Source organism: Miscanthus floridulus, chromosome 10, assembly GCF_019320115.1.
Source record: "Miscanthus floridulus cultivar M001 chromosome 10, ASM1932011v1, whole genome shotgun sequence".
Taxonomy (NCBI): Eukaryota; Viridiplantae; Streptophyta; class Magnoliopsida; order Poales; family Poaceae; genus Miscanthus; species Miscanthus floridulus.
Genome location: NC_089589.1, coordinates 102,461,020 through 102,482,600, shown reverse-complemented (window position 1 = coordinate 102,482,600; position 21,581 = coordinate 102,461,020). Strand labels below are relative to the sequence as shown.

The 21,581-nt window shown below is 43.8% G+C and overlaps 2 protein-coding genes across 2 annotated transcripts; one reads left to right on the top strand and one right to left on the bottom strand.

Annotated features, from left to right (window-relative positions):
• Positions 1–522: 522 nt before the first annotated feature.
• Positions 523–1,515, top strand: LOC136489159 (putative cyclin-dependent kinase F-2). Its single transcript, XM_066485873.1, has one exon. The coding sequence runs from the start codon at positions 523–525 to the stop codon at positions 1,513–1,515; it is 993 nt and encodes a 330-aa protein (XP_066341970.1).
• Positions 1,516–3,515: 2,000 nt separating this feature from the next.
• On the bottom strand, positions 3,516–6,720 carry LOC136485207 (growth-regulating factor 8-like). The gene is made up of 4 exons (XM_066482132.1): positions 6,345–6,720; positions 5,615–5,818; positions 4,815–5,124; positions 3,516–4,280 (listed from the first exon to the last, which is right to left on the bottom strand). Exons 1-4 carry the CDS (start codon positions 6,478–6,480, stop codon positions 3,827–3,829), a joined length of 1,104 nt encoding a protein of 367 aa, XP_066338229.1. The 5' UTR covers positions 6,481–6,720; the 3' UTR covers positions 3,516–3,826.
• Between the last annotated feature and the right edge of the window lie 14,861 nt (positions 6,721–21,581).

Below are 21,581 nucleotides of genomic sequence, written 5' to 3'. Positions count from 1 at the left end.
TAACAGGCCATGCCGGCCCGTGACCACCGGGCCGTGCCGAGCACAAGTCCGTGCCGGGCCGTGCCGGGCGGCCCGAATGACCATCTATAGCGGTTCCTCTGTCCTCCTTAGCCACTAACGCTAGGTATTATTTTTTTTAGCAACGTATGTAACGGAAATTACCATACTAGCCTTAAGTCCGTAAGCCTAATTTTTATTATTCTGATTTCTTAAATAAATCTTTAAAATACCGTAGTGGTCCTTTCCTAAAATTAAATAAAAATACCTAACAATACCGTGATGGTCCTTTCCGACCACTATACATAATTGGGTATTGGGTCATCGGATTGACCCAATTAAATCTGCATGCACATAGGTTAAATCTGCATGCACATACTCCAACGGCGTTCCATTTCCTTGTCGGATTCCGCACGTAATGCGAATTGAGCAGCAGCTATAATTAAAACCGCACCACGCTCTCCATCGGGCCGCCTACTCCCGTTTTCTCTTCCGCCGCCACCAGTCGTCCACCCCACCTCCACGATGGCCGTCCTCGTGGCTCCAATACGCCGCCCCCGCGCCGCGCAAGAATCTAAGGATCCACGAGGAGCAAAAAAGAACGACAAGGCAGCACGGGTCAGCGTCGTGGACTCGTCGTACAAGATCCTCAAGAAGATCGGCCAGGGCGGGTACGGCACAGTCTCGATGGCACGGCACGTCGAGTCCGGCGAGCTCGTCGCCATCAAATCGAGCCTCCACGCCGGCGGCGAGGCGGCGGCGGCGCTGCTGCGGGAGGCCGCCATGCTCGCCGCGTGCGCGGGCAACCCCGCGGTGGTGCGGCTCAGGGAGGTGGCGCGCGGGCGCGGCTCGGACATGCACGACCTCCACCTCGTCATGGAGTACGTCGTCGGCCGGAGCCTCCACGACGTCATCGTCTCGCGCCGCCGCTGCCACAGGCACCACTACCCGTTCTCGGAGTCGGAGACGCGCCGCGTCATGGCGCAGCTGCTGGGCGGCGTCTCGACCATGCACACGCACGGCGTCGTGCACCGTGACCTCAAGCCCGGGAACGTGCTCGTCGGCGCGGAAGACGGACGCCTCAAGATCTGCGACCTGGGCCTCGCCAAGTCCGTGGTCGCGCCGCCGCCCACGGACGACACGGATCCCGAAGGCACGCCCGGGTACATGGCGCCGGAGCTGCTACTGGGCGAGAAGGACTACGGTACGCCCGTCGACGTGTGGGCGCTCGGATGCATCATGGCGGACCTCGTAGCCGAGCAGCCGCTATTTCCGGAGGAAGACTTGTGTCAGCAGCTGATCAGCATCGTCAACCTCCTAGGGATCCCAGACGACGTCTCGTTGATGCCACTGGGTGTCTCAGGGCCCAGCAAGCTGCGCGAGAGGGTGCCAGAGGAGCGGCTATCGCCGGCGGGCTTCGACGTTCTGCAAGGTCTGCTCGAGTACAGCCCCAAGGACAGGCTGACCGCCGTTGCCGCGCTCAAGATGCCGTGGTTTGCAGGAGCCAAAGATGACTGACCATAGATAGATGTTACAGCAGAGACGCGAAAATGACTGTAGTGTTACACTGAGGTAGTTGATGTACTCTAGTTAGATTAGATTATTGTTTGCCCTGTGTCAGCCAAGTTATCCGATGATGGTGATTCAGTGATCATATCAGCTAGGGCTTAGTTGCAGAGTTGTATGATTATTAAGTCTTTGGATTGTGATGCTGCAAAAGTGCAATCACAGTTATACTGACTTCCAAATATATATTTTATATGTATGTGCACTGTCCCATTGAAATGTGCAGGTTTATTATGTTGTTTCTGCAACTTTTATAAGTATGTTCAGTATTGATTGAGTTTCTGAAATATTGTTAAGGCAAGGATAATTTGAGCTGGCAGTGATTTATTCTATCGCTGTCAGTTTTCAGACAGGGGTAGTGTGAAATCTCGGCATCCAGAACCTGCTTTTCCTGCAGCTCACACTTGACAACATAGGCATTGTTTAGATTGCAAGTTTTTTCACTCTCTCTCCATCACATCAAATCTTTGGACACATGCATGGAGTATTAAATGTAGATAAAAAAATAACTAATTATACAGTTTGATTGTAAATTACGAGACGAATCTTTTGAGCCTAGTTAGGTCATGATTGGACAATAATTGTCAAATACAAACGAAAGTGCTACAGTGCAAAATACTGATTTCTAACCCCAATCTAAACAAGGCCATACATGCATAGTAAGTAGTAACAGATACCACAGCAGTTCACAGATATCTAATTCCAGACATATCACAGCAGTCCATATTCTGCAAAACTAAGGTTCTTCGCACACATAATGCTTGCACATGTATAATAGCATAATCAAAAGCAGAAGTTCTGATAAATTTACAGTTCATTCAAAACAAAGTACATGTCAGATGAAATGACAAACCTGTTCAGTTCTTCAGGTTTTGGGATTGTATGAAGCTTAAATAAACTACAGAAATTACACTCCAACAATGCTTCATCATTTTTTTCATCTTCCAGGTAGTGGACAGAGTCAAGCGTTGCCTTGACATCTCATATGATCCTGCAACTTTTGTCCAGGTTACTAAAACAGCCATGTCATTTTCTTCAGAGATTATGCAGAATGATCAGCTCTTCCACAAATTATATATGTTTGTCAGGGAGCAATTCCACAACTCACTGTAACACAAAAGAAGAATTCTTCGACAAAACCATTGAGGTTCTAAGACAGTCCGGAGATATATACTGGGAAGCTGAAGGGGATCAGTCGCATCACATGCCCAAGTAAACCTGAGTGTGTTCCATCTTTGTAATGCTTTGTGAATAACTACATACATCATGGTCCATGTTGTAAGACATAATGACATTTGCTAATGGGCATGTGAATTTCAACAGGTGAAGCTGGATCTCTCCTGCCTGCAAGGCATAAAAAATGATATGGACTTCTGCCGCCGGCTTGCAAAGGAAGAAATGGTGGTTGTTTTACCAGGTACACACTCACCCACACTTGATGTGAAACTAGTTATAAACTACAGATCACTGGATCTATTTTAACACAAGATTTTTATGTAACCTGCAATACAAAAAAAAAAAAGGCAGACCCAGTACCGGAGGCTCCCACATGAGTAGGGTCTGAGGAAGAGAAAAACCGAGACAAGCCTTCCCCCCACAAAATCTACGGAGAGGCTGCTTCGAACCCACGACCTGGTGATACAGAGATTTTTATTTTATCTTCAAGAAGTTAAACGTTGGAAATAATTAGTAACAGGATGTGCTGCAGGATACAAGAATTGGCTCTGCATCACCTTCGCAATAGCATCATCTTCTCTCGAATCTGTGTAACACTTTTCTAGAATCAGTGAAGGATTATATGAGGACACATGTGTCTCAGATGAACTTCAAGTATTGTGATTCAGTATGCATTCACAATTTAATAGAGCTCAAGCTAGATTTGTATCAAGCACAAGTATAGCACTTGTAAAGCCTGAACAAAATACAGCTTCTACAATTTAAAGGAATCTTACTTTAATGGAAACCAGAAGTGCGTAATATGCATAATACCTCCATGTTAGGAAACCCACATGAATACCCAATCTCAGATTGGAATTCAAATCCTTTACAGGGAAGAAGGAAATAAATTATTAGTACACCCACCTGAACCGAAAATTAAAGGCAACATCACGTGAACACATTTGCGTCAAAAACATAACGTGAACATATAACAACTAAAACAGAAGTTACAAGACTCTTGACTGAAAACCTAGTATCAGCAAACTCATGACATTAACATGGTTTCAGTTATTTGTGGTCCCAACAAGACCAGCCTGATGAACACTTAGTGGAGTGTTGGGACAGTCTGAGAATTCACCATCCTCGCCATGAGATAGCTATTGTTACTTGTGTGGTTCTCTACTGGCACTGTGTTGCTACTAGACATTTGTAGGATTCCGGTTGGAGAATGCAACTCACAAGTTGAAGTCCATTGATCAGTTAAGATGTCCGCAGATGCTGACTGGCAACTCTTGCCTTTGAAAACCTCGCCTAGAGGTCCATCATCAAGTGTTTCCCTGGAGACCAGTAGCTGACCATCCTGAGACTTGTTAACGTGTTCTGCTGAACTGCCTGCTCCATGCACAAGATACAGTTGATCATGTTCATGTTGTATCTCCACCGGTGAAAATGCTACTTTGTCATGGTTTGGGGAAGAATGTGACGCTGATAAGTCAAAGGAATCCATGGAAGTGGATACAGAGAACTGGTCGCCTATATTCTGTTTATCCAGCAAATTCCTGCAAACCAGAGTCAACATCTCAAGTTCATGGAAGAAAGAACTGTCCTGTTTTTCCATCACTGTTGAGTATAATAAGTCATCAAAATTTGAAGTGTATCATGAATTCTACAATTCAGCTATCTCTAAAGTTCGTACAGGCATAAGTACCATATCTTCCCAGTTATTTATAGTGCTTCCTACAGCCTCACTTTGTACATGCTTAGTTGCTTACCATAGTTGTTTTAACAGACAAAAATAATAAATCTCATATATAGGAATGAGCACGGGTATAAAAGATGGAATGCGTCAATGGCAGGCTACATGAAGAAATCACTGATCAATTGAAAGAAATCAAGATCAAAATGTTTAATTATGAATGGATGTCGACAAAATTCGAATGTCTAAAGATATAACATTTTGAATGTTTTGGTATGTCCTGAATCCTGAATGCTAGACTGGCACATGTATGAACCATAGATGACATTTATGTTGAGAAAATAATCAATCACAAACTTAAGTGGCAGAAAAGAGTATAGTAATCAGGTGACTTCACCTGTTGGACACTAGTGAGAACGGATCAGTCATATAGCAGCTAAAGCTTTTGCCCTGCTGCTGCCAAGCCACAGCATGGCTGTACAACAGTGAACCACCAGAAACAACCATGGTTGGATCTGCAATGGTGGGTGTCACCTTTCGGCCTTCCACATGCTTTCTTGAACGGTGGCAACCACGTTTTATGTGTCGCTCACAGTATTTTTGGTCCCCAACAGCATCTCTAGAGCACCGCCACTTCTTGCCATCTGTGCGGCGGCATCTTCCTGGTTCTGCATCACCAGAGCCAGAACGAAATGGTGCCCATCCTACTGCAAAATAGATTCCCCATTACAAATAAGAATGCAATAAAGAACCCCCCAAATGTGTTTTAATGACACTAGCCCAACAACAGTAAAAACTTCAGAGCATCATCAAGTGGCCAGGTTTGCATCTGAAGATGCTTATATTACAACAGACTTACAGACTAATGATGACAACTCTTCATCTTGTTCCAGAAAAGATAAGGAACAACTAGATCCCAATGCAACAAGTGCTTTATATCTAAAAAAATCATGTTTCCAACACTAGTAAATCATTGAGATTGTTATTATTATGCCCAGACTTCAATGTGCCTTATTGAAACGAACCGATGACAACACACGTATCCTAGATAAAGCCAAAACAAGAAACAGAGCACTGGATTTACAGTAAATCTACACCTAGCTGACCATTTTACTTGCTCAGTTTTATGTCTTACTTTCACTATTCTTATATTCAGGTATTGACAACAATAGAGGAAAGTTAGAGAGGACTAGTTACATGAGCTGGAGCCAAGGCTACTCCATGGATTGAGGCTTCTTTTGATAGGGAGGAGCAAGCTTGACGGCACAGGGGCATTGACAGCGAAGTGCTTGTAGATCAGGGCCTGGTGCTCCAGCTCCATCCACTGCGTGGGAGTGAAAGGCCCCCTCACCCTCGACAACACACTCTGCATCTTGCTGGCACCTGAGCACAGACCCAACCCTTCATCACAAGAACAGCATCAGTAATAACAAAGAACAAATACTGGGAATCTGGAATGGTGAGGGCACAGGAAGCAGGAACAGTAGGGGAGAAACAGTGCCCGTGACCAATGGCCTCCTAGTTCCCACACATGCAAGATTTAAGGAAGCAGCCAGCACCAATCAGTGACCCCTTTAGCTTTTTCGCGGGTGAGGTATGTGCACAAAGAGGATAAAGATTGCATCTTTAGGGCCAGAGGACACATACTGGGCTTGCGAAAGCAAAAGGGAAGGGGGGAATAATAATGAACATGCGCGTCTTTTGCCCGTGACAAGACCCCAAAGGCACGGGCTTTTGCAGAGGAGGGGAGATGCCATGGCCATGGCCGGCCGTGACCCATGAGCAAGCAATCAATCAATCACAGCTGGGGTCGGGTCAGCTCAGCTCAGACAGAGCATTGCACTGCCCCCACAGATGCAACAGTGTCTTCCCCACGGAAACCCGAAAAGAAAAAGGAAAAGGAAAAGATCTGCAACATCTCGCTCACCTGCTGCGCCATTGGAGGAGGAGGAGAAGCTGAGCATCTGCGCCCCACCGGAGCGGGCGGCGGTAGCGGATCCGTGGAACGGGCAAGAGGGCGGCGGCGGCGGACCTAGGAACACATCTCGGCCTCCTCCTTCCATTGCTCGCGGAGGGAGGCGCGCGGGGGGCAGGCAGTCACGAAGGAAGATTGGGGAGGATGCCGTGCTGGCGGATCGGATTCATGGTGGGGAGCGGCGGAGGTGGGTGATGGCTGCGGGTGCGGGTGCGGCGTGTGGGGCGCACTAGGCAGGCTGGCTTGCTGCTTCGGGGGAGCAGAGCAGGGGAGGGGAGGAGGTGGGGGATCGGAGAAGCAGGCAAGCAATTGAATGCGCACCCCTGTTTCGGACAAGAGAACAAAATGAGTAGCTTTCCTACCACAAAATGGGGCTGCTGATAGACCTGGTGGTAGTACTTTTGTTTCCACACTCTTTTCCTCTAATAATCCTGAAACGGCCCTAGATTTGGGTACTTGTGTTACCAGGAAATGAGCAAGCCCTAGAGAGTAATAAGGGGCTACCAATATACCAGAACTCTTGCTCTAGACAGTGGGCCTCGTTTAGATTGTCTCAAAATTCTAAGTTTTTTCACTCTCTCTATTACATCAATTTTTGGACGCATGCATGGAGCATTAAATGTAGGTAAAAAAAATAACTAATTGCACAGTTTGGTTGTAAATCACGAGACGAATTTTTTGAGCCTAGTTAGTCCATGATCGGACAAAATTTGTCAAATACAAACGAAACATGCTACAGTGTCCAGATCGTAAAAAATTACAATCTAAACAAGGCATGGGGATAAAAGATGAACGAAGCTGTCACTATCAACCTTAGTACATCCTAGTCAAGGCAATATAGTGTTTTTTTTTTCTTTCTCCGGCTGATTTGACATTTTCATCCTTACTTTATGTTTGACTCAATTTTCTCCCTCAACCATGTTGATAGACTATTTAAGTCATTAACGTGTACCAGCAATTAATGAATCATGTCTCAGAAAGGAGTGTCCTGGTTCATTTGTTTAAGAAAAAATAATGCATGTTCTAGATGAAAAACTTAAGTGCTGGTGAGTGATCAATTATCATACGCATTGGTGCCTATAGGAAAAAGTCTACTTCACCCCTCACCTTTCATACTTAGTCTAATTCACCCCCTAACTATGAAACCGTCTGTTTTACCCCCTGAACTTTCCAAAACCGTCTATTTTACCCCCGGGTGGTTTTCAGTGGCTGTTTGCTACAGTAACAGCGGATTTGCTACAGTAGCAACGTGTTTGCTACAGTGTCGTCAGTTTTGAATTTTCCTTTTTTATTTATTTTCGTGAATTTTTGAAAAATCATAGTAAATCATAGAAAACTCATAAAATGAAAAATCTAATTTTATTGGACTCCACATGAGTAGATCTACACAATGAATATATAATACAGTATGCTTTAGTACAAATTTTTTTTGTAGCTTTATATTAATTGGAAAATCCAATTTCATCTGTAATTAATTAGAATTTATCTATAACTAAATTATACATAGTCCAATGAGTACGAAATTTTTACTATAGTTCAAGCATACAATAATTAGCGTAGCATAAAAATTTCACCACAATTGGACCATAGAAGCTGCAGCTATGAATTATTCCAATTAATTACAGATAAAATTAGATTTTCCAATTAATCTAAATCTACAAAAAAAAATTGTACTAAAGCATACTGTATTATATATTCATTGTGTAGATCTACTCATGTGGAGTCCAATAAAATTAGATTTTTCATTTTATGATTTTTCTATGATTTACTATGATTTTTCAAAAATTCATCGAAAATAAATAAAAAAAGGAAATTCAAAACTGCCGATACCGTAGCAAACCGCTGTTACTGTAGCAAACCCGCTGTTACTGTAGCAAAACCGCCGCTGAAAACCGCCCAGGGGGTAAAATAGACGGTTTTGGAAAGTTCAGGGGGTAAAACAGACGGTTTCATAGTTGGGGGGTGAATTAGACTAAGTATGAAAGGTGGGGATGATGTAGACTTTTTCCGGTGGCTATACCAATGACAGGACGTATGAAACATATCCATTAACTATGCATCAGATGTACTCCGTAACTTATAATAACGTTTTAGGGGTGTGCGGGTAATTTTGCCCATCCTTGGTATAACGACAGTAGATGAACGTAGTATCTTTTAGACTCAACTTCGCTGTATGGCATGTTGCACGTCATCAACGTAGAATCATGTAAGATGAGTTAGTATATATGAGACCCTTTTAACAACAATCTCTTTACCTCTTCCCAATTGTGCGAGCAGACTTACACTCACACTGTTTACTTAAACTTATCAGTCACGGAACAATGTTTTTTTCTCACAACAAATTAGCATCAGCCAGCTTATCAGTTACAGAAACCATCAATCGAACAGCTCGAAGTATATCCCATTAATTTCATCCTCTCCCATGGTGGTTACGCATGGGGACGAGGCTTTAGTGCGAGTGACACGATATAATAGGGGTACGAAGCCAAACTTCTCTTGGTTGTTAGGAGGATCCATTTTGTGAAGATGGTCCTGTATAGTGGAGGGGTTTTATGGGTTTCACGTGGCTTGAAGTTTACTCACATGATTTAAATTTGAATAGGATCTATGAAAGAATCTAAACAATGCCTAGAGGATGAGTGAATAGGCGTATCTAAAAATTTCTGCGTAATCTCAAAGTCAAATGTCAGTAACAGTCGGAAGTCCCGACAGTTTGAGCCGGAACTTTCGGTAGCCGGAACATCCGACGCAAACAGCCAGGAGTTCCGGCACTTACGGGAATTTTACTACAAGTGCTAAAATGAATTTTGAGTGCGAGATATCTTACAACCCCACTTCCTGGTGGTAAGATGAAGCATTGGGGTTGCTCCTTTGATGCCGGAAGGTCACCACTCCGTAGATCGAGTCCAAACCCTAAGAGAAACTTTGGGGAGAAAGAGAAACCAACAAGAACAAATATGATAGCATAAATTCCAATAACAACAAGCACGCGGGACACACGGATTTATCCCGAGGTTCGGTAACCCCACAAAGGAGCTCCTACGTCCTCGTTGTTGAGGTGACCACAAAGGTCGGAGTCTCTTTCAACTCCTTGCCTCTCTCAAGGCAATCACAAAGGTCACTTGAGCTTTCCACTAAAAAATCAATGGTAATACAAACTTTTCAAGGCTCTTCCACAAGATGGAAGCTCTTGGGCGACGCCTAGCCAGCTAGGAGCAAAGCTCTAAGAGTAATAGACGCAAATCCAACCGGCTTGACGAAGAAATCAAGTGCTCAAGCTTGCCAAAGTGATTCTCTTACTCAATCCACTCTCCTTTCACTCAAAACCCTAGGCGAATCAAAGATTGGAGCAAAGGGGAGAGGAGAGGGGCGCCTTGAATGCTTGTGAGTTGTTTTGGATGAAGGTTGGTGAGCAATGAATGAGTAGGGTAACAGTTAGAAGAGATGAGAGAGTGAAAGGTCCTAATATGGCTAGAGGGGGTGAATAGCCTATTTAAAACTTCTACAAAGCACTAGAGCAAATTGGTTAGTAACACAAATGGCGCAATGCAATTTTGCTCTAGCTCTACAAGGGTTGTAAGCCACCTATCCAATAATTCTAATTACTATAATCACTAGGCACACAATTGGATAAGTCACTACTCACTAAGAGCTCTCACACTTGCTACACTAAAGAGCTCCACTAGATGAACTTAAGCTATAAAGCAAGCTCTCAATTCTAGCTACACTGAAGAGCTTGCTACAACTAGTTTTCGGGAATGTAAATAAGTGAGTAGGCTGATTATACTGCCGCGTAGAGAAGTGAACCAATCACAAGATGAATACCAATTCAATCACCGAAAATAATACCAAAGGGCAAGAGACAACCAATTTTTCTTCCGGGGTTCACGTGCTTATCGGCACGCTAGTCCCCATTGTGTCAACCAACACTTGATGGTTCAGCGGTTGATAGGTATCACACACCTAGCCCACCACAAGAGGCACCGCAAGAACCTACCCACAAGTGAGGTAACTCAATGGCATGAGCAATTTACTAGAGCTACCTTGGGGCTCTTCATCGAAGAAGGTGCAAGACCCCTCATAATCACCGGAGCTGGCCACGAACAATCACCAACTCGTGCCAAAGCTCCTCCGTTGTCCAAGCCATCTAGGTGGTGGCAACCACCAAGAGAAACAAGAAATCCACAGCACAACGATCCCCAAGTGCCACTAGATGCAATCACTCAAACAAATTCACTTGGAATCACTCACAATCTCACTATGATGATGAATCAATGATGAAGATGAGTGGAAGGTGTTTGCTCAGGCTCACAAGGATGTCAAGTATGTCAAAGTACCAAGAGAGTGAGCCACAAGCTGACCAAACCCTATTTATAGACGGCCTCACGAAATAGAGCCGTTGGCTCTACCATGGTCTGACCAGACGCTGTGAACAGATGCTGCCCTGTGTCTAGTCGGGTGTGTCCGATCACCCGATGGCTGCCACGCGTCCCCCGTTTGAACCAGAGCCACCCGATCTCAACGGTCATCTCTCAGTCGCGCGATACGTTAAGTAACAATCGGACTCAACGCTGGAACGACCGGACTCACATACATAGAGCGTCAGGTCATTTACAGAGACGATCCAAAGCGGGAAATAACTGATCGGACGCATCAGGTCAATGCCGACCTAATGCGCCCCAGCGTCCGATCCTCTCTCTTCTTCTCTGCGTGCGCCCGCCAAAGGTTGACCGGACATGTCGGTGGACCTAGCCTCAGCGTCCGATCACTTCTGCTCAGTCTTGGCCAGACAGCACGCCACGCCTATAAATGATCGGACGCGCCCGGGGTGAGTCCGGTCACCCTGTGGCTAGCGTCCGGTCGTGGACCTTCTCCTCTTTTTCTTTTTCTAAGTCCACAACCGCTTCACCCTTGCTTCCAACTTGCTAACAAAAAAGTGTAGAACTTATGTGCACATGTGTTAGCATTTTTCAAAGCATTTTACAAGCGTCAAGGTTAGCACACTAGGTTCCTAAATGCATATGCAAGAATCATGTCACCTAGTGGCACTCGATAAAATGTTTAGCCAAATATTTCCCCTCTTTATAGTATGGCTATCGATCCTAAGTTTACTTACACCCTCTATGGTGTCTTAAGTGCCAAAACAAAAACCTATCATATACATTTGCCTTGATCTTCTCGGTTTTTGTTTTTCTCTTTCTTCTTTTCTAAGTTGAGCACTTGATCATCATCACATGTGGTCATCTCAGCATTTCATGTGATTATCACCATCTCTTGAGTGTCACCATGCTCCACACTTGGATTGCACCAACCTAGCTCATATCACAACTCATGACAAAGGTTAGTACTAGGTTTCATCAATTATACAAAACCAAGCTAGGGCTTTCAATCTCCCCCTTTTTGGTAATTGATGACAACCTATTTACAAAGATATTTAAAAAATCTTTTTGGATTCTTGTTGCTTGCCCAAGCATATTATCATGTGTAAAGATTATGGACAAGTTTCATCATCCCAATTTGGCAGTATTAGCTCCCCCTACATATGTGCTAAGAGTTTGGATTTGAAAGCTTGCACATGTGCATGGATTAGAAGTTTGGGAGAGTAATAGCTACTAAATGATGCTAAGGTGTAAATAATGGACCTTTGAAGTGTGATACCAATCGGAGTTGCTATTTGAACACCATCCTTAGCACCATGATTTGCTAGATATCACTTGAAAAGCAAAGACAAACTAGATAGCTCATGAGATCAACATTAGAAGCAAGGCTCTAGTACCATTTGTATAAGATCAAGTTATATCTAGCTATCCTATGCATGCTAGTTTTTCATTTCATCAATCATTTTCTACGATCTAGCATACACCACACAAGCATGGATAGGGAATTTTGAATTTGTGCCATACAAGCAAACATATGTAATGCACATACAAATGCAACATACAAGTTTATGAGCTTGCTCCCCCTACTTGTGTGCTTCAAGTTTTAATTGATCCCATTCCTTTCACCTATCTTACTATCTTTGGTTTCTCTCCCCCTTTTGCTTATCTTTGGGAATTACTTCTCCCCCTTTGTCATCAATGACCACAAAAGGTGAGCTTAAATTTTAGATAGGTTGTGTGAAACCATGATAAGTGAGGACCATTTTCCCAATTTGGTTCAATCTAGATCATTTGTAAAAGATATTTAACTCAGTTTGATCCAAGGGCAAGCTTCTTCACACCTCCAAATAAGGGCTATCATGCACCATGTTGAGTTAAACACTTATAGCTCATTTTCTAGATTAAACACTAGATTCACAAGCCCACAAACATGTCATATGTTACCACTAGATCATTTCAAGCATACAAGCAATAGTGGTACCATACAAGCATCAAATTTATTTGATTTTCATGAATGAGCCTAAGACATGATAGGAATGACTAGATGCACTAAACAAGTCCTTAGCAATGGATGAATGACATGTCAATCAACTTTACCTTGCTTTGCTCGAAGGAGAGGCATATCATATATGGGGTGCATCAGCACATATTGGAGAAGTCAAATATGTTCAATTCATTCCTTAGCTTGCAAAACCTCTTCTCATCAAGTGGTTTGGTGAAGATATCGGCAAGTTGATCATCGGTGTCCACAGTCTCAATGCAAATGTCCCCTTTGTGTTGGTGATCTCTAATGAAATGATGACGGACATCTATGTGCTTTATTCTTGAATGTTGAACCGGGTTGTTAGTGAGCTTCACGACACTCTCATTGTCACATAGCAGTGGCACTTGTTTGAACTTAATTCCAAAGTCACTCAAAGTAGCCTTCATCAAAAGTAATTGAGCACAACAACTACCAGCCGAAATATACTCCGCTTCGATGGTTGAAAGTGCTACACTATTTTGCTTCTTTGATGACCAAGACACAAGTGATCTTCCCAATAGTTGACATGTGCCCGATGTGCTCTGTCTCAACTATACATCCCGCATAATCAGAGTCCAAATATCCAATCAACTCAAATCTAGCTCATTTGGGATACCATAATACAACATTTTGTGTATGCTTCAAGTATCTCAATATTCTCTTTGTTGCCTTCAAGTGACTCTCTCTTGGTAAGGCTTAAAATCTAGCACACATGCATACACTAAACATCATATCCGGCCTTGATGTGGTCACATAGAGTAGGCTTCCATTCATAGACCAATACATCTTTTGATCCACCATGTTGCCACTTGCACCACTATCCAAGCTTCCATTTATCCCCATAGGTGTACTATTAGCTTTAGCATCGTTCATGCCAAACTTCTTGAGCATGTCTTTGATGTACTTGCCTTGACTCACAAATGTGCCACTCTTCAATTGCTTGATTTGTAGACCAAGGAAGTAACTAAGCTCTCCAATCATAGACATCTCAAATTCACTTGTCATCATCTTTCCAAACTCCTCACAAAAGTCTTGATTGGTTGATTCAAAAATAATATCATCAATATAGATTTGCAACACAAATAAGTCATTGCCTAGCTTCTTGGTGAAGAGAGTGGTGTCAACCTTGCCCATCTTGAATCCCTTAGAGAGGAGAAAATCCCTCAATCTCTCATACCATGCTCTTGGTGCTTGCTTCAAGCCATACAAAGTCTTTCTTAACTTGTAAACATAGTTGGGTTTCTTCTCATCTTCAAAACTAGGAGGTTGCTCAACATACACAAGCTCATTGATGTACCCATTGAGAAATACACTTTTCATATCCATTTGGTACAACTTGATGTTGTAGGCACAAGCATAGGCTAATAAGATCCTAATTGCTTCCAATCTTGCAACCGGGGCATATGTTTCTCCAAAATCAAGACCTTCAACTTTGAGTGTAACCTTGAGCCACTAATCTTGCTTTAGTCCTTACTACTATCCCGTCTTGATCTTACTTGTTCCAAAAGACCCACTTGGTTCCAATCATATTATGATCCTTAGGACTCTCAACTAACTCCAATACTTGATTTCTTGTGATGTTGTTAAGCTCTTCATGCATAGCATTCACCCAATCAACATCATTCAAAGCTTCATCTATCTTCTTAGGTTCAATGGATGACACAAATGAGAAGTGTTCACAAAATGATGCCAATCTTGATCTTGTTTGCACACCTCTTGAGATATCACCAATGATAGAATCCAATGGATGATCTCTTGCAACATTGGTTGGTCGGAGCACTTGCACTTGATTGCTTGCATTTGATTGATCATTTGGTTGAGATGATGAACTAGCCACTTGTTGTTGATCTTGCACTTTTTCATCATTTACACTTGCTTGATTTTGATCATGAGAACCACTAGCTTGCACATTTGAGTTAGAGAGCACTTGATTCTTGTCATCTTCAACATCAATCACCTCTCTAGGCCTTATATCACCAATGTCTATGTTCTTCATTGCATTGATCAATTTAGTGCCTCTTACATCATCTAGATTCTCATCTTCCTCTTGGGAGCCATTGGTTTCATCAAATTCCACATCATGAACCTCCTCAAGAGTACCACTAGCCAAATTCCAAACTTTATAAGCCTTGCTAGTAGTGGAGTAACCAAGCAAGAAACCTTCATCACATTTCTTCTCAAACTTGCTCAATCTTGTGCCTTTCTTCAATATGTAGCATTTGCAACCAAAACCCAAAAAATATGCAATATTGGGCTTTCTTCCATTCAAGAGCTCATATGGTGTCTTCTCTATCATGGGATGACAATAGAGTCGGTTGCTATAGTAGCAAGCCGTGTTGATTGCTTCGGCCAAAAATGAATGACTCACATGGAACTCACTTAACATTGATCTTGCCATATCAATTAAGGTTTTATTCTTCCTCTCAACTAGGCCATTTGATTGTGGAGCGTACTTGGCCGAGAATTGATGCCTAATTCTAAACTCATCACACAAGTCATCAATTCTTGTATTTTTGAACTCACTTCCATTGTCACTTCTCACTTTCTTGATGGTTGTTTCAAACTCATTGTAAATTCTCTTGATGAATATCTTGAAGGTTGCAAACACATCACTCTTGTCAACAAGAAAGGACACCCATGTATATCTAGTGAAATCATCCATAATCACAAATCCATATTTGTTTCCACCAATGCTGGTGTAAGTGGTTGGACCAAACAAATCCATGTGCAATAACTCAAATGCCTTAGATGTACTCATCATGCTCTTCTTAGGATGTGTGTTGCCAACTTGCTTTCTGGCTTGACATGCACTACAAAGCTTATCCTTCTCAAATGTGACATCTTTCAAGCCTCTAACTAGATCATGCTTAATTAACTTGTTCAATTGTTTCATTCCAACATGACCAAGTCTTCTATGTCATAACCAACCCATGCTAGACTTAGTGAGCAAACATGTTGACAATTGAGCTTCTCTAGCATTGAATTCAATCAAGGATAGATTTTCATATCTAAATCCCTTGAATATCAAGTTAGAGACATCTACACTTATGATATCTACATCATCCACACCAAATATGCACTTGAAACCATGATCATACAGTTGAGCTACCGACAATAGGTTGAATTTCAAGCTCTCTACTAGTAGCACATTAGAAATGCTCAAGTCATTGGATATTTCAATCTTACCAAGCCCCTTGACCTTGCCTTTGCCATTGTCACCAAATGTGATACTATCAATCTCATTGCTATCACTTTCATTGATTGAATTGAACATTCTTGAATCACCGGTCATGTGTTATGTGCACCCACTATCAAGCACCCAATACCTTTCTCCGGCTTTGTAATTGACCTACAAAAGAAGATCAATTTTTTTAGGTACCCAAACTTGCTTAGGTCCTTGAAGGTTAGTTACCAAGGTCTTTAGTACCTAAATGGCCTTCTTCTTTGGGCCCATAATTGGTATACCAATGAACTTAGCCTTCACACCATTGGCACCTTAACAAGCATATAACAAGAATCAAATCTAATTGAGGATACATTAGGTTGCTTGTTCTTGTTAGTCTTGCAATATTGCTCTATATGCCCAACTTGCTTGCATCTATTGCAAAATCGACCATTGCCCTTAACAAAGCTAGCTTTGGGAGTGACAAAGGCCGCCTTGCCTTTCTTGGGGGTATAGCCTAATCTATCTTTGTTGAGAGAAAACCTTTGGCTACCCAAGCACTTTAGCAAGCGGGCATCTCCATCATAGGCATTACCTAAGGCACGAGTGAGCTCATTCACCTCCTTCTTGAGGGTCTCATTTTCCACTATTAGTGAGAGATCACAAGTGAAACCATCACTCAATGGTGAAGTAGAAGTGGTAGTGCTACAAGAAGGGTTAGTGGGAGCAACAACGATGGGCTTATAAAAAAATTCATCAATAATGTCACATGTTAGTCCCACATCACATGACACTCATCTCCATCATTGATTCATCATCATAGTGAGATTGGGAGTGATTCAAGTGTATTTGCTTGAGTGATTGCATCTAGTGGCACATGGGGATCGTTGTGCTGTGGATTTCTTGTTTCTCTTGGTGATTGCTGCCACCTAGATGGCTTGGAGCAGCGGAGGAGCTTCAGCATGAGTTGGTGATTGTTCGTGGCTGGCTACGATGATTGTGAGGGGTCTTGCACCTTCCAGGCGAAGAGCCTCAAGGTAGCTCTAGTAAATTGCTTGTGTCATTGAGTTACCTCACTTGTGGGTAGGTTCTTGCGGCGCCTCTTATGGTGGGCTAGGTGTGTGATACCTATTAGCCACCGAACCACCAAGTGTTGGTCAACACAATGGGGACTAGCGTGCCGACAAGCACGTGAACATCGAGAGAAAAATTGGTTGTCTCCTGCCCTTTGGTATTCTCCCGGTGATTGAATTGGTATTCATCTTGTGATTGGTTCACTCCTCTATGCAGCGGTATAATCACCCAACTCACTCATTTACATTCCCGCAAACTAGTTGTAGCAAGCTCTTTAGTGTAGCTAGAATTGAGAGCTTGCTTTGTAGCTTAAGTTCATCTAGTGGAGCCCTTTAGTGTAGCAAGTGTGAGAGCTCTTAGTAAGTAGTGACTTATCCAATTGTGTGCCTAGTGATTATAGTAACTAGAATTGTTGGATACGTGGCTTGCAACCCTTGTAGAGCTAGAGCAAAATTGCATTACGCCATTTCTGTTACTAACCAATTTGCTCTAGTGCTTTGTAGAAGTTTTAAATAGTCTATTCACCCCCCTCTAGCCATATTAGGACCTTTCAAGTGGTATCAGAGCCGTGGTCACCGTTTGATTGAAGGCTTAACAACCTTAGTGTCAAATAATGGCTCAAGTTGTGTTCAACCATGTGGGGGGCAAACCACCGTTCTTTGATGGCACATGCTATGATTATTAGAAGAGAAAGATGAAGATATATCTTGGTTCAATCAATGACCAAGTGTGGGATGTGACCAAGAGTGACTATGTGATTCTTGATCTAGACAATCTCATCAACACCTATAAGGCCAACAAGCAATGCAATACAATGGCTCTCAACACCATCTACAATGCCATTGATTCCAAGGTGTTTGATCAAATCAAAAATTGTGAGAAAGCTAGTGAAGCGTGGAAGAGATTGAAGACCTATGAGGGCACACCGGTGGTGAAGAGTGCCAAGCTATACATCCTTAAGGACAAGTTGACAAGGTCTTTGGTATTGCATTGCATGTTGGCCTTATAGGTGTTGGTGAGATTGTCTGGATCAAGAATCACATAGTCACTCTTGGTCACATCCCACACTTGGTCATTGATTGAACCAAGATATATCTTCATCTTTCTCTTCTAATAATCATAGCATGTGCCATCAAAGAACGGTGGTTTACCCCCCACATGGTTGAACACAACTTGAGCCATTATTTGACACTAAGGTTGTTAAACCTTCAATCAAACGGTGACCACGGCTCTGATACCACTTGAAAGGTCCTAATATGGCTAGAGGGGGATGAATAGCCTATTTAAAACTTCTACAAAGCACTAGAGCAAATTGGTTAGTAACAGAAATGGCGTAATGCAATTTTGCTCTAGTTCTACAAGGGTTGCAAGCCACGTATCCAACAATTCTAGTTACTATAATCACTAGGCACACAATTGGATAAGTCACTACTTACTAAGAGCTCTCACACTTGCTACACTAAAGGGCTCCACTAGATGAACTTAAGCTACAAAGCAAGCTCTCAATTCTAGCTACACTAAAGAGCTTGCTACAACTAGTTTGCGGGAATGTAAATGAGTGAGTTGGGTGATTATACCGCCGCATAGAGGAGTGAACCAATCACAAGATGAATACCAATTCAATCACCGGGAGAATACCAAAGGGCATGAGACAACCAATTTTTCTCCCGAGGTTCACGTGCTTGTCGGCACGCTAGTCCCCATTGTGTTGACCAACACTTGGTGGTTCGGTGGCTAATAGGTATCACACACCTAGCCCACCATAAGAGGCGCCGCAAGAACCTACCCACAAGTGAGGTAACTCAATGACACAAGCAATTTACTAGAGCTACCTTGAGGCTCTTCGCCTGGAAGGTGCAAGACCCCTCACAATCATCGCAGCCAGCCACGAACAATCACCAACTCATGCCGAAGCTCCTCCGCTGCTCCAAGCCATCTAGGTGGCAGCAATCACCAAGAGAAACAAGAAATCCGCAGCACAACGATCCCCATGTGCCACTAGATGCAATCACTCAAGCAAATGCACTTGAATCACTCCCAATCTCACTATGATGGTGAATCAATGATGGAGATGAGTGGGAGGTGTTTGCTTAGGCTCACAAGGATGTCAAGTATGTCAAAGTGCCAAGAGAGTGAGCCCCAAGTTGTCCAAACACTATTTATAGATGGCCTCACGAAATAGAGTCATTGGCTCTGCCATGGCCTGACTAGACGCTGTGACAGGACGCTGCCCTGCATTTGGTCGGGTGAGTCTGGTCACCCAATGGCTGCCATGCGTCCCCCATTTGAACCAGAGCCACCCGATCTCAACGGTCATCTCTCAACGCTGGAATGACCGGACTCACATACATAGAGCGTTAGGTCATTTATAGAGACGATCCGAAGCGGGAAATAACTGATCTGACGCATTAGGTCAACGCTGACCTAACGTGCCCTAGCGTCTGATCATCTCTCTTCTTCTCTACGCGCACCCACCAAAGGTTGACCGGACGCGTTGGTGCACCTAGCCCTAGCGTCCGATCACTTCTGCTCAGTCTCGGCCAGAAAGCGCGCCATGCCTATAAATGATCGGACGTGCCTAGGGTGAGTCCGGTCACCCCGTGGCTAGCGTCTGGTCGTGGACCTTCTCCTCTTTTTCTTTTTCTATGTCCACAACCGCTTCACCCTTGCTTCCAACTTGCTAACCAAAAAGTGTAGAACTTATATGCACATGTGTTAGCATTTTCAAAGCATTTTACAAGCGTCATGGTTAGCACACTCGGTTCCTAAATGCATATGCAAGAATCATGTCACCTAGTGGCACTCGATAAACCGTTTAGCCAAATATTTTCCCTCTTTATAGTACGGCTATCGATCCTAAGTGAACTTACACCCTCTATGGTGTCTTAAGTGTGAAAACAAAAACCTATCATATACCTTTGTCTTGATCTTCTCGGTTTTTGTTTTTCTCTTTCTTCTTTTCTAAGTTGAGCACTTGATCATCATCACATGTGGTTATCTCAGCATTTCATGTGATTATCACCATCTCTTGAGTGTCAGCATGCTCCACACTTGGATTGCAGCAACCTAGCTCATATCACAACTCATGACAAAGGTTAGTGCTAGGTTTCAGCAATTATCCAAAACCAAACCAGGGCTTTCATAGAGCTATTTATACTCATAGGCAAAATCTAACCATTTAGATCTGCGTCGAAAGTTTTGACACAAATCGCTGAGACTTCTGGCTCTACTGCAAAACACTATTCATGGCACAGTTGTCGACGAAATATGATCGGCAGTCTACCTAGGGGTATGCCCAAGGTAGTAGATTGTCGGTAGACAGATGCGCAAGCCACAAACAAGACGGTGACGCAAGACGAACACGAGGTTTTATCCAGGTTCGGCCGCCAAGAAGGCGTAATACCTACGTCCTGCGTCTGATTTGTATTGCTGTATGTCAATGAGAGAGATTTTTAGAGGGATCCCCTGCCCGCCTTATATAGTCCGGGGGGCAGGGTTACAGATCTAGAAACTAACCCTAGTCAGTTACAATTGCCATATGTGGCCGGATAAGGATTCCTATTCTAACCGACTAGGATCCTGCTTGATCGCCAAATCCGCCTTGACTCCTTGCACAGGACTCCAACCAGGTTGGCTGGGCCGCATGTCCGCTTTCGGATGGACCGAACCCATCGATCCGGGCTGGCCCAAGCTTAGCCGTAAGGGTATAGGGGTTAATACCCCCACAGCTAGTCCCCGAGCACCATGTATTATGCTGCGACACGCCATTCCGACCTTCTCCGACAAGTAAGGCTCGAGTCCTTGACGTCTCTTGACCACCGTCGTCGCCGAAGAAATAGGTTGTCCGAAGAATGTATGGTGCTCTTAAGAAAAAAGAAAAAGATTTCCGTCCCGAGAAGTGTGCCCACTTGTATTTCTGTAAAGAAATGTAAGTGCGTCTTGAAGCGTAGCATCTTTGATCATCAGAGGCATAGTGGTCGAAAAACAAGCACATTCACCGCAAGGTGAAGTGTGCCCACTTAGTCCCCGAGCCTGGTAGTAGGTGACGTAGGCACGTGGTGCCAGGGTCTAAAAAGAAATCCCAGTTAAGTTGAGAACCCAATCGTCGTACAGGCGATACAAGATGCACCGGCAGGTGCATCGTACCGATGTAGTCCCCGAGCTTGCTGGAAGGCGAAGTATGAGCCTTGTAGCAAGGTCTAAATAAATGTCTCTCAACTGTATGTGAGTACAAATCACATGTAGCCGAGGAGAACGATTCTCCAAGCAGTGGTCGGAGTAGTCCCCGAGCACATTAGTGGTCGGAGCAGTCCCCGAGCGCGACAGTGGTCGGAGTAGTCCCCGAGCACATTAGTGGTCGGAGCGGTCCCCGAGCACGACAGTGGTCGGAGTAGCCCCCGAGCACGTTAGTGGTCGGAGCAATCCCCGAGCACGTCAGTTGTCTGGGCGGTCCACGAGCATGGCAGTGGTCTGGGCAGTCCCCGAGCACGGCAGTGGTCTGGGTAGTCCCCGAGCACGGCAGTGGTCTAGACGGTCCTAGAGCATTGTAA

Coding starts and splice junctions, on each gene's coding strand:
- LOC136489159 (XM_066485873.1), top strand. CDS start 523: ATGGCCGTCCTCGTGGCTCCAATACGCCGCCCCCGCGCCGCGCAAGAA.
- LOC136485207 (XM_066482132.1), bottom strand. CDS start 6,480: ATGGAAGGAGGAGGCCGAGATGTGTTCCTAGGTCCGCCGCCGCCGCCC. Junction 5,819..6,344: donor CTCCTCCAATGGCGCAGCAG/GTGAGCGAGATG, acceptor CTTGTGATGAAG/GGTTGGGTCTGTGCTCAGGT. Junction 5,125..5,614: donor TAGCCTTGGCTCCAGCTCAT/GTAACTAGTCCT, acceptor TCTATTTTGCAG/TAGGATGGGCACCATTTCGT.